The sequence below is a fragment of the Stylophora pistillata genome, chromosome 4, assembly GCF_964205215.1.
Source record: "Stylophora pistillata chromosome 4, jaStyPist1.2, whole genome shotgun sequence".
Taxonomy (NCBI): domain Eukaryota; kingdom Metazoa; phylum Cnidaria; class Anthozoa; order Scleractinia; family Pocilloporidae; genus Stylophora; species Stylophora pistillata.
The window spans coordinates 20,039,645-20,052,753 of record NC_142522.1 but is presented as its reverse complement, the minus strand read 5'-3'; the positions used below and the strand labels follow the sequence as shown (position 1 = coordinate 20,052,753).

Genomic DNA, 13,109 nt, shown 5'->3' with positions numbered 1-13,109 from the left:
GAGACCCTGCAGGTTGGTTCAAGGTATTAGTGTTCCCCAGGGGGAGAGGGATCATGAAAAGGGGTTCGCTACCTGGTTCTCAAAATCCTGATCCTATTTCAGAGCAAAATATGCCATTTTCCATCTCGTTTCAAGACACAACCTCTAAAATTCCTTGGGTTTAACGAGAATTACGAGAGCGTATAAATAATTTCAACATCAAATGAATAATAGAGAAATACAGGTGACCAAAATATATCACTCGAGTTGAAGTATTTAGTTAATTCGACCAGTATAAAATTACACTGCAACCATGAAAGCAAGTGCAATGGCAGCAATGGATTCGCAAGCTAAGTATAACTTTCAAAAGCCAGTTCTGAAAATACACACTTCGATTTGAAATCAGTCATTTACTATCAGCTAACTCCAAATGCGCCAAGCGTCATGTGTTAGATTTTGAGGTCTAAAGGTCATTGAAGGGAATACCTAACATCTTAAGATTTAATTTTAAGCGTTTCCCGTGAAAAAAGGTAAAATTATATAAGATAAATAAATAAAAAATAAAAAGGATAATAAAAGCGAGAAATATAACGTGTTAAATCTCCTTATCTTTATTCCGTAGCCGTTTTGCCACTTACGATCGTTTAACGCTATTATTTTGGCGACTTCTTTGTACCGCGTGTTGTGTAAGGTATTCCTATTAACGGCCTTTAGACCCCAAAATCACTCACAGTACGCTTGGGTCGCCTGTACGTTAACTAGAACTAATTTTAATTTTTATTCGCTCAAGTTTACCCGGATAATTTGAATCTAGGTGACAATGTCAGTCGATAAACTTCTAAGTGATGACCCGTCCCTATCTTAATAGCGATTGAAATGAACTTGATAACATGTATGAAGACGTAAAATCAGCTAAACTTCCCAAACCAAATAGTAAACAACGACATGATTTGTTAATAATTAAAATCATGAACAGGATAATTGAAATTCAACACCAATCCCGATCACTCGAGCCATTTCTCGTTTCCTTTGGCAGTTCGAGTTAGCGAGGTTCTACCGTATTCGATGAAACCACAACCTCTTGCCACGAGGGTGTGGTTTCATCGAGTGTCTTGACTATAACTGACAGTTAAGTGGTCCCGTTTTACGTCCTGTCAGTGATATCAACCTTGACGAGATAGATCTAGAAGCACCTACGATGTTTAGTGTGTAAGGTTTTAATGATGGATTGCGGTGATTATTTGTCGTTTCCGCAGCACGATTGGTTATTGAACCGGACAGTTTGTCAGCACTGCGGTCTAACTCAATATGCTTTTGGTTGCCTCTACTAATACCTTTGGTTCCAAGCTTTTAGATTAAGCCAGTTTTAAAATGACATTTCTGAATGCTCGTGTCATAGACATACATAAGCCTCTATAAGTTATGAGACATCCCCAATACGAAAATTGTAAATGAAACACGAGTGCCTGTAAACCACGCCTAAAAAGTCTAAATAGGAAAAAGAAAACTGATTAACGTACTCCTGGGAATGTATAGAGAGGTATAGACTTAAATGAGGTCAAAATACCAAAGCTACTACATCCATAAGCTCAGAACGAACTTTCTCATAACGCTTAAGGCACCTCTCATTTCAATGACCGTTTGTTCTTATAGACGCGAAACAAAGCTCGGTTAGTAAGAATGAAGTGTCGGTGGAATCAGCCCCGGGCAACCAACACTGAAACTGTCAAGTATGTCAAGAAGGTTCCATGCTGTCACGCAACCCTCTCGGAAAAGTAAAAGAAAATAACTACAAGGGAAGAAGGCATAATTAAGCTCTACTGTCCATATCTTTATCTTGAAACTTATTTTTTCCCTTCAACCAGGACGAGTGTTGACCATTTAACATATTTTTCGCAGTGCGGTCATTTATCCATGATTTTGTCCACTTTAATGCACAATGTGTGAAGGATTCCGTGAAACTTTGACGTTAGTCAGTCAGTTAGAAAGCCTGCCTGATGACGTATTCCGGCGCTTGTTGAAACCATATCTTACCGCGTGGATGTGTTTATAACCTTGGGATTTTTCAGACTGTTTTCAATTTCTAAGCGTGTCATGCCAATTAAATGAAAAGGCTATATTGCTGTAGGGGTATCACAACTTGGTATTGAATCTTTCCGCATTCCTCGACAGAAAGATCTCGCGTTCCGCTGGAGTTTAATCGTATGGAAGAATTTTGAAATTTCCAGCTGAAAACAGTGGATGGCTGTTTTCAAGAGTTTCAAACTGCTTTTATTTTTTATATCGTGAGAAAAGCGTGTTCTTGATTCAGTTTCAATACAAATTGCCTCAGGGTTAGGTGATCCCTCACCGTCAAAAGAGTTCATCTTGACACCTACATAGGAAAACAAATATCTATTTTTTGCATTGTGACTGTCAGGGTACAAAGAAATATTCATTGTCTGATAGTTGACTTGTAACAGTATTCATCATGGGCGATTCGTTCCCAACTGTGACCTTGGCTGTAAAATCCCTTGTATTGCAAACCTTTTCATTTACGTAATTACCTTACTCTTTCGCAGTTAAGGCTAATCAAATCATGAAAATAGATATTTATAGCTTAGTATCATTAACGACTCTGTTTCCGGAAGCTGTGAAAACAACTTAATCGTGATTTAGCTTATAAGGATTGTTTTTTCACCAAAACAAGTGTATGGATTTCGCGCGAAAACTCTCAAAGTAACTTGATCAAATTTGATCTGATTCTTCTAGTAATCCCCTTCCTGATTATGGTATAATATCTAAGAGAAGGTTTATTTTTACCGGGCTTTAACCTTGGATAATAAACACAGGTTGTTCTTCAAGGTTGAAAGCTGCGGTATTTTTGACGATTACCGTCAACGCGTAAAATTGCTGTCGGTGACAGATAAAAGAGACCCAAGGTAACGATCTGACCGATGTGCGCTGTTAAGGTCACGGAAGTAACAAATGATTACGCGTTTGTGACACTAATAAGTATGACTGCGAATTATCCGACAGACGCGTCGGCTTGCTCCTCATTGCCTTACTATAAATGTTGTTTGCTCAAGTTTTGCAACCTCAGGAACAGCAAAACTGTTAACAGAGTTGCCGTCTTTTGTGTATCCATAGTTACTCATTGTAACAATAGAATGGCCGGGCGGGACGGGAGGTGGAGGTGGGGGAATGAAAAATAGCGCACTGTTATTTAAGCATGAGCAATTTAGTATTTTTCCTCTAGAGGTATTTCATTTAGAATGTTAGGTAAAGTAAAAGTCTACAACTTGAGCAATAAATAGAGATGGAAGGGGTAGATTTCGTGATGTAGGCCTTGAAAAAGACACGCTCCATCTGTTTGTTAAATAAATAGAGCGTCTCAAGTGTGACTCGCGACCTTGACATTGGCAATTTTTTAGGTAAACAAACAGGCAAGGTTACGTAGAGAAGTTATATAAATACCACCCGCAATTCAACAAGGGTGCAAGACTTGCTGCAAAACTGCTGAATAGCCACCCTCGACTCTCTTGAGCTAACTGGCATGGATGAAATCTCGATCTTTCGAGAAAATCCGATGTTTTATTTTGTTAGTGTCGGCTGCATCGCTGCTTCCATGCTGCTCATCTGGGGATGGTCCAAAACTCGGAGAGACATTCCTCCTGGGCCGTTCGGTTTGCCACTGATCGGGAGCCTGCTTCAACTTGGCGATTCACCGCATCTTGCCTTATCGAGGATGGCCAAAGTCTACGGAAATGTATTTTCTATCCGCCTTGGTTGGAGGAAAGCAATCGTTTTGAACAGCCAAGATGTCGTTAAAGAAACATTGTCAAAAAGGGCTGGCCATTTCTCGGGGAGACCACCCTTTCACAGTTTCAAAATTAGCAAGCATCAAAGCGAGAGCATAGTCTTTGGTGACTTTGACACTTCGCATCACAAAAAAAAGAAATTGGCTGCTCGTGCATTGCATTCTGTTTTCTCTGATGTGAACCGCTTTGATATCTTGTCACATCAAGAGTTTGAGCGAGTGCAATGCTACCTTTTGACAGATGGCAGTTCAGAGGCTCAGGACTTGAATCCACACCTTAAAGCCATGGTCACTAACTTTGCTTTCAGATTTGTGTTTGGAGATAATTTTGAAGAGGACTACAGTGTTGCTTTGCAGAGCCTTATGAACAGAGCAGCTGACTTCAGCGAGAATAATAGAGCCATCAACTTGTTAGACTTTTTTCCTTGGCTTCACTTTCTCTTCAAAAAGCAGTGCCAAGTTGTGAAAGATTCCGTCAGAGAGCTCTTTGACTTTGTAAGAAGCATCTACAAGCTGCAGCGGCATGCAAGCATCAAAGAAGCTGGTGTCAATGTGGCAGCATCCTTGGATCAAATTATTAGAGAAGATCTCGTAAATGTTAGAAAGCCCGACCCGAAAATCTCTATATCAACCGAACAGAAAGCTAGCAACGAGTCGTTTGAAGACTTAGCGGTTATAGTTTTAGCCGAAGTTTTTGGAACCGGAATTGAAACAGTGTCTACCTCGTTGAGCTGGGCGCTGCTCCATATCCTCTCGAAACCTGGTCTGCAAGACGACTTACAAGCAGAACTGAAACGCGTGATAGGAGCGGATCGCCTTCCCACCCTTCAGGATCGAACAAAACTGCCCCTATTACAAGCCACGGTCTTAGAGGTATTACGAATAGCTACCGTTGTTCCCCTTGCGATTCCACACTACACTACAGAAGACTCAGAAGTCGCAGGTTACCATATACCTAAAGGAACGACTGTAGTGGTTAATCTTTGGGCTGTAAATCACGATCCAGAATACTTCGACCACCCAAACGTTTTCGATCCTTACCGTTTCCTTAACACCGAGGGACAACTCTTGTTGGATCAGCAAGTGTTCCTGCTTCCATTCTCAACCGGTGGGAGGCGCTGCCTTGGTGCTACCCTCGCTAAGGCGCAGCTGTTTATGTTTCTTGGGTGTCTCCTGCAAGGACTGCACCTACAGCTTCCGGAACACAGCGTGCCACTTAACATGGACGGAGAGTTTGGACTGACCTTGAAGCCTCATTCATTCAAGGTGCAAGTAAATTCTCGAAACATTGAACAGTAATTGCGATCTTTGATATTTGAATTAACTTTTTCATTGCAGGTCATTGCTAGTAGTATTAGTGGGTAATCCTTCATAGATTAATACACACAATTAGTTAAAGATCTAAAGATTTCATCAGTAAAAAGGTTTACTTTATGGGATTTTTATTTCAACTATTTCAATTCCTTACAGCCTAATTGAAATCTTGACTGCCACTACTGGATATTTTTTAATCTTTTTTAAAGAGAATGACGAAAGCTTAATGATTTCCTGTGAGTTGATGGTAATTAAGCTTCATACTTCTTTGTGGCACATTTTTGCATATTTTTCATATGTCTAATTTTAAAAGAACAACTCAGTGTTTGACTCAACGTTCTCTGGAAGTGGGTCATAACTTTTATTACTTAATAAGCTTTTCTTTCATTACTCACCCACTTATGATCACTGAATGTATGATCAAGAAAGCAATTTTGAACCAGGAATTTCTACATTCGCTATACATATATCTCCTAGATTGTTCAATGTTTTTCTACCTATGCTTTTTTAAGCATCGATTTGCCGTAAACAACAATTGGTAGCTCATGACTGCTACTGAGCCTTGTGACTATTAATCTGTTAAAAAAAATTTCGGATCTGGTCATTAAGACTGAAGAGACAATCCACTTGATTCAACGAGGGTGTTCTGCAACTTACTTAGGGTATACCCTTAATTCTATCTTCACAAAACATGACTTCCTTATATTACATTTGATGTGCCCGTTGACAAACTCATTGTATTACTGAGATCAGTTCAACTTTCATTTCGTGACACAAAAACGGCTCACTTTTGTCGTAACTGAAGCTCTTAAGGAGTTATGTACTCATCCAACTAATTGATGATAACAGGAGTATTACTCGTTTTTAAACAAAATTTTATTGCAACGTAATCGTTCCCTTTCATTTAGTTTACTTCATTTTTAACTTGTCTCTCCATATTGACGACATTAACTGCCTCTGTATGCAGAAGCAGCTATGAGCCATTTAATAAAGTTACTTTTTGATTTTCTAATGTTTCAAGTTGTGTGCAAACAATCTAAGTGGCATTGTAGGCAGTTTGCTTTCTCTTCTCTTTCGCACACTATGTAGGAAACTTCGTACTCGAACTGGACTGGCTGATCTCTTACCCCTTTCAAGTTGTTCAGGAACTGCCTCCACGAAAGCTAAACTAAAATTGATAAAAAAGCGGATGCTCATTACAGGAATTCTGAACGATGTTGAGTCGACATAGGTCATTTTACTTTCTTTTGACACACCTCATTAACGACCATTGACGACCATTGACTTACACCCCATTCACTCCTGCACAGCATGGTTTAATCAAATAGGGAATCAGTGACAATGAACTGAAAAACTGAATTTTTCCATCGGATTTAAGTTGTCACTGACATTGCCTTAAGCAGCTTCTATGAAGAAAAACATTTCAATCGTGTCTAATCTAGTCTCCCTCGCAGCCGTTTTTTTTTTGGATGTCACGCAACGCTCCCCCGAAAGAACGGCTGCTGACAACCGAACTACATTCCTTTCTCATTGTCCTTGCGGTTTGGTCGCGGTCTATTGAACAGACCAATCACATACCAGAAAATCTGAATGACGAAAGGTTTTACGCGAAAATGTGGATGTGGCAGATGATATAGCTATCATGTCGGGAGAAACACTGAAGAAATTTGTCGATGAGAGCTCGAAATGTTTCACATGTTCATCGTTGTGCCCTGGTAAAGATAGAGTATATATTTTTGGGAAAACTTCTCACAATTTGGTTGAAATTATAGAATCTACACTTAACATAGACGTTAACTGCTACGCCAACGACACGAACGCTAGATTGTTTGAGCGGTTGTTAAAGTTTCAGCGAGCAACTGAGAAAGTGGAAGAAGCTAAAAACTGAACTGAAACTGTTTATTCGCACTATTTCAAGAGGTTACTACAGATTATAAAAGTCAGAATATTTAAGAAACAGTAAATTACATCAATAATCAAAAGGAAATACAAGACGCCTTTCAATCTAGGCCAAGGGCTAAACGCTTGCTTCGACCTACAGATGGAGATCAGGAGGAAAAAAGCGCGTGCTTGCCGTCAACAAACCGGGCGAAGCTTCGAGAACACTACAATTTAGGTCGGCCAACGTCTCCTACACTACTTGTACTTCTTCATTTGCTAGTCCACTGCTAGCTGGAGCGAACCCGATTAGTTATGTTCGTGGCTTCTCATCACCAGTACAGGAAATCGGCCCGAATTATCGAGTGTTTCCGCACGTTGGTACAACGCAACAACAATAACAATAATATGACCACTTTCATCGGTAACATGGTCAAACACGAGCGGGAGTGCTTGACATATTAACGATTTCCCGGATCCTGTAGGCAACTTAACAAAAACATCTTCTTTCTCGACTAAACCTTTTTTAATTGCAAGCTTCTGGTGAGCATTAAGCTCGAAAATTTTGAACTTTGACGACGCTTTGCAAAAAGCTCCTTTAAGCACCGCCATTTATCTTGTGTTTTCCACATGAGGATCGCGATACAAAACGATATCTGATTGGACGAGTCTCAAAAAGTGAGTCTGGCGCGAAAAGGTTCCTGAAAATGGAACCCGAGCTGTGATTGTCCAATTCAGAGAAAGGAATGTAGTTCAGTTGTCAGCAGCCGTTCTTTTAGGGGAGCGTTGCGTGACATCCAAAAACACGGCTGCGAGGGAGACTGTCTAATCTGGTTCAACTCAGCAATGGGGCATTCTGTCTACGCATGCGTTAAATCTTTTGGAATGAAAGAATCCTGGCGCCATTTTGATTTCTCGAGCTTGCGATGGGGGGTTTCTCTGGGCGATCTACCAATCTTTTAGGGGAGATCATGGAACGAGATGAAAGAAAGTTAAATACCTACATACATTTCTAACGCTCTGGGTACTTCTGGAGTTTCCTTCGACTTCCCATGAAAGGATTTTTTTACGATCAAACTGCCTAAAAACAGCTAAGAGATTGGCAAATCCACGGGATTTAAATTAACATCAGCTGATTTCCGGATCTTCCCACAAGTGCCAAAGCAATTAAGGTGAGTCTGAAGACCTTAGAATTTGTGTTGTGATAAACTTGGTGTGTGTATTTTAAGACGATCGTAAGGCAGAAGGCCCCTTTTAACGACGGAATTTTGATGTTATTCTGCATTTACATTAGCTTTGGAGTCAAATTTCTCTAAATCCTACCGGTGCCCCAACTTAAAAATATTGCTATTAATAGTTGTTAGAATACATGCCCGGATATTCCGAGCATCCACACTTAAGTTACTTAACAGTTGCCCCAGATTAGAATACACCACAACGTACTACTGCTCACCTGCAAATTTCCTTTGTGGTAAATGCCTAAAATGATTATCGTTTCGTTCTAATTACGCCTATCTAAAAACCTGTATATAATATGATTCACTATGAGAAATAAATCAGTTGTTACTCCTAGCATTGGTTGATGTGCCATTTTGTGTAACTACTATGGCGACATCGAACTCTTGGAACCTAACAGGTTATGGGCCCAGGAGAACACTCCTGTTTGACGGGGATGACAGTAAATACGAGCTATGGGAGGTAAAGTTTTTGGGATACATGCGCCTTCAGAAGCTGTACAATGTGGTCGTTCCCCCAGAAAGCGAAACGACAGCCCCCAGTGCTGAAAAGAAAGCGAATGCCTTCACCAAACTTGTTCAGTGTTTGGACGACAGAAGCTTGTCCCTCGTCATAAGGGAAGCCAACAACGATGGGAGGAAAGCTTTGCATGTGCTGGGAGAGCACTACCAAGGGAAAGGAAAGCCCAGAATCATTGCCCTCTACACAGAGCTGACTTCGCTTCGTATGAATGACGGAGAGACCACCACGGACTACATTATTAGGGCGGAGACCGCGGCAACTGCTCTGAAGGCAGCGAGGGAGGTGATCAGCGATAGCTTACTGGTAGCTATGGCACTAAAAGGTCTTCCTAGCAGCTACAGGGCTTTTGCTACTGTAGTTATGCAGAGAGAAAAGCAAATGACCTTTGCTGAGTTTAAGACAGCCCTTTGAAGCCATGAGGAAAACGAGCGATGTTGCCGTAGTGAAAACGACGGTGTTATGCTGGCTAACGCGTCCAAGGCGCTCCCAGCGAAGTTCCAAGGAAACTGTTATAAATGTGGCAAAAAGGGGCACAAAACTGTAAACTGTTACTCCCATAAAGTAGTGGATAAATGGTGCCAACAATGCCGGACCAAGTCCCACAACACTAAAGAGTGCCGAGTACGGAAGACCGATGCAGCGAAAAGAGCCGCGGAACCCCAAAGAAAGAGGAAAATATCAAACAACATGGACTCCGTTGAACATTATTTTACTTTCACCGTTGAAGACCAAAGTGGTCTAGGTAAGAAACAGCAAAATAGTTTACTTTTCAATTCGGGAGCTACTAGTCATATAGTAACTGAGGAATCTAAGTTTGTAAAGTTTGACTTAGACTTTAAAGCAAAGGATCGTGTTGTTGAGCTCGCCGATGGAAGTAAGGCTAACGTAGTTTTGGGGAGGGGAGAAGCTAAGGTTAAGTTATATGACATTAACGGTAATTTGCATGATGTTATCCTTAACAACGCTCTGTATATCCCGTCCTACACTCAGAATATTTTTTCTGTTTCCGCGGCGGTAGAAAGAGGGGCTAGCATAAATCTTAACAGGAAAGAAAAATATTTCAAAGCACCGGATGGCACAAAGTTCGAGATCGAACAAAAGGGGCGGTTGTACTATTTGAATAGCATTTCATCCTCCCACAACAATGCAAGCTCTTTGATGGAGTGGCATAAAATTATGGGCCATTGTAATTTTCAGGATTTACGAAAATTATCTAATGTTGTTGACGGCATGAGAATCAAGGATGACAAAATATGCGAGTGTGCGGTTTGTACGCAAGGTAAAATGTGTCAATTTCGGAACCGGAAACCCGATGAAAGAGCTAAAGCAGCATTAAATTTTGTCCACTGTGATCTGGCTGGTCCAATCAGTCCGGAGGCCAGAGATGGTTTCAAGTATACATTATGTTTCGTGGATGACTATACTGGAATCATTATGGTTTATTTTCTTAAGCAGAAAAGTGACACAGTAGAGGCCACAAAGAAATTCCTGGCTGACACAGCCCCGTATGGCAAGATAAAGCGCATTAGGAGCGACAACGGAGGCGAATTTTCGAACAAAGCGTTCCGATCGTTATTGCGCGAAAACACCATAAAACACGAGACATCCTGCCCCTACTCACCGCATCAAAATGGATCGGCGGAACGGGCATGGCGCAGTCTTTTTGAAATGGCCAGATGCCTTTTGTTAGAATCAAAATTGCCAAAACAATTTTGGACACACGCGCTAATGACTTCCGCCCATATCAGAAATCGATGTTTCAACGCGAGATTAGGCAAAACTCCCTACGAAGCGCTTGTAGGCAACAGACCGGATATTAGCCACATGCAAGTTTTTGGCTCCACTTGCTATGCTTATGTTCAAAATGCAAAGAAGCTAGAAGCGCGTAGCAAGCAAGGTATCTTTGAAGGCTATGACCAGGAAAGTCCATCTTACCTAGTGTATTTCCCGGAATCAAACAAAATTGAGCGAGTAAGATGTGTAAAATTTTTCCGAACTGACAACTCGCCACATTTTGATGAGGACGCTCTACGACCAGCTGTTGGCCCGACAAAACTGACAGAGGGGGAACATGATGAAGTGACTAGTAACTCAACTGAGACAGAGAGTCAGAGCCCCGGTGAGAAATCTGATAACGGTGAAAATGACAAACGCTACCCCCCACAAACCCGTAACAAACCCCAACACTTAGAAGACTATGTTTTAGACACTGACTCAGACGATGATATTAACGTCACAGTAGATTACTGTTATAGAGTTTCAAACATTCCGACAAGTTACGAAGAAGCCATAAACTCTATCGAGGGGATGAAATGGCAAAAGGCCATGAGCGACGAAATGACTGCAATTCGAGACAATGACACTTTCGAATTAGTCACGCCACCTGCGGGTAGAAAAATTGTCAGTGGCCGCTGGGTGTTTGCAGTGAAGGTTGGCCTGGACGGTGGGGAGACCCACAAAGCTCGATATGTAGCTAAGGGTTATTCACAAACTGCTGGAATTGACTACCACGAAACCTTTGCTCCAACCGCATGGATGAGTTCAGTTCGACTACTTATGCAGCAAGCCGTGCAAACAGGCATGATCATTCATCAAATGGATGTAAGATCAGCCTATCTTAATGCACCAATCGGTGAATGCGAAGTTTTTATGCAACAACCAAAAGGTTTTGAAGAAGTCGGAGAAAATGGTGAGAAATTAGTTTGTAGATTGAAAAAGTCCTTATATGGTCTTAAGCAGAGTGGCCGAAACTGGAACAACATGCTTCATAATTATTTGTGCGAAGAAAAATTTGTTCAATCAGCCGCAGATTCCTGTGTTTACACTCACAATTCCAAGACAGAAGGTCGTGTTATTATAATTGTTTGGGTCGACGATCTAATTATTTCCGCAACAAATTTACCATTGCTAGAGCAGGTAAAAGGCGCTTTGAGTAATAAATTTAAAATGAAGGACCTCGGCCCACTTGCATGGTTTTTAGGCACGGAGTTTAAATGCAGCGAAGAGAGTATTGAAATAAACCAGACGCAATACATCGATAAGATTTTAAAGAAATTTGAGATGTCCGACTGCAAACCTAAATCGGTCCCATGTGCCACAGGGATAGAAAAAGAAAGCGAGGATTCGCGCACATTAAGCGATCCCAGATTATACAGAGAAATTGTTGGTAGTCTTATTTACGTTATGACAGGTACTAGACCTGACTTGTGTTATGTTGTAACTAAACTTTCACAGAAGATGTCTTGCCCCACTGAATCAGACCTCAGTATGGCCAAGCACGTGCTAAGGTATTTAAAAGGCACTCATGCAAAAGGCCTAACATTTTGCAAATCAAGATCAGTATTGAAGTTAGTTGGATTTTGTGATGCTGATTGGGGAGCGTCTGTAAAAGATAGGCGCAGCATTACTGGGTATAATTTTCAGCTATCTGTAAAAGGCCCTTTAATTTCATGGAAAAGTTGCAAGCAGCCAACTGTTGCACTTTCGACTTGCGAAGCTGAGTATATTAGTCTAGCGAACGCAGTTCAAGAGGTGAAATTCCTCAAACAGTTATGTAGTGATATGAATGTAGTGATCGATAACGTACTTATTAAAGTTGACAGTCAAGGAGCGATCAATCTAGCTAAGAACCCTGTAAATCATCAGAGGTCAAAACATATCGACATTAAGTACCACTTTATTAGATCTGAAGTACTGAATGGAAATGTAAATTTAGAGTATGTTGCAACGCAAGATAACGTAGCAGACATCTTCACAAAACCTGTAACTAAAGTTACATTACAAAAGTTCAAAGGCATTATTCTAGGTGGTTAGATTGTTATGCTCGCAACGTCCGAGCAAGAGGGGGTGTTAGAATACATGCCCGGATATTCCGAGCACCCACACTTAAGTTACTTAACAGTTGCCCCAGATTAGAATACACCACAACGTACTACTGCTCACCTGCAAATTTCCTTTGTGGTAAATGCCTAAAATGATTATCGTTTCGTTCTAATTACGCCTATCTAAAAACCTGTATATAATATGATTCACTATGAGAAATAAATCAGTTATTACTCCTAGCATTGGTTGATGTGCCATTTTGTGTAACTACTATGGCGACATCGAACTCTTGGAACCTAACAATAGTGTCTTTACCTTTTCTTTACAGCCGCTGGGGATTGCAGTCTTTAAAAAATGTACAGCAACGAGGATTAAAACTTTATTGCGAGCACTTTTGGTACATTTCAACGGAGCAAATTATGGTAGTTTTTCCAAGTCATAGATCGTAGTGAACGTCTATGGGATATGTCGTTTGAGTCTGCTTTAGAGGTACTCCTGGAGTCCATTTCATTTGTTATAATAGTCTTACCTAGTAGATCTTCTTTTATTGTGTTGTATT

At 40.8% G+C, this 13,109-nt stretch overlaps 1 protein-coding gene across 1 annotated transcript; it reads left to right on the top strand.

Annotated features, from left to right (window-relative positions):
* The first annotated feature begins 17 nt into the window (after window positions 1–17).
* LOC148732778 (cytochrome P450 1A1-like) lies at window positions 18–6,100 on the top strand. Its single transcript, XM_088759029.1, has one exon. The coding sequence runs from the start codon at window positions 3,515–3,517 to the stop codon at window positions 5,075–5,077; it is 1,563 nt and encodes a 520-aa protein (XP_088615155.1). The 5' UTR covers window positions 18–3,514; the 3' UTR covers window positions 5,078–6,100.
* Window positions 6,101–13,109: the final 7,009 nt, after the last annotated feature.

Excerpts from the sequence above, each read along its gene's own strand:
- LOC148732778 (XM_088759029.1), top strand. The coding sequence starts at position 3,515 with ATGGATGAAATCTCGATCTTTCGAGAAAATCCGATGTTTTATTTTGTT.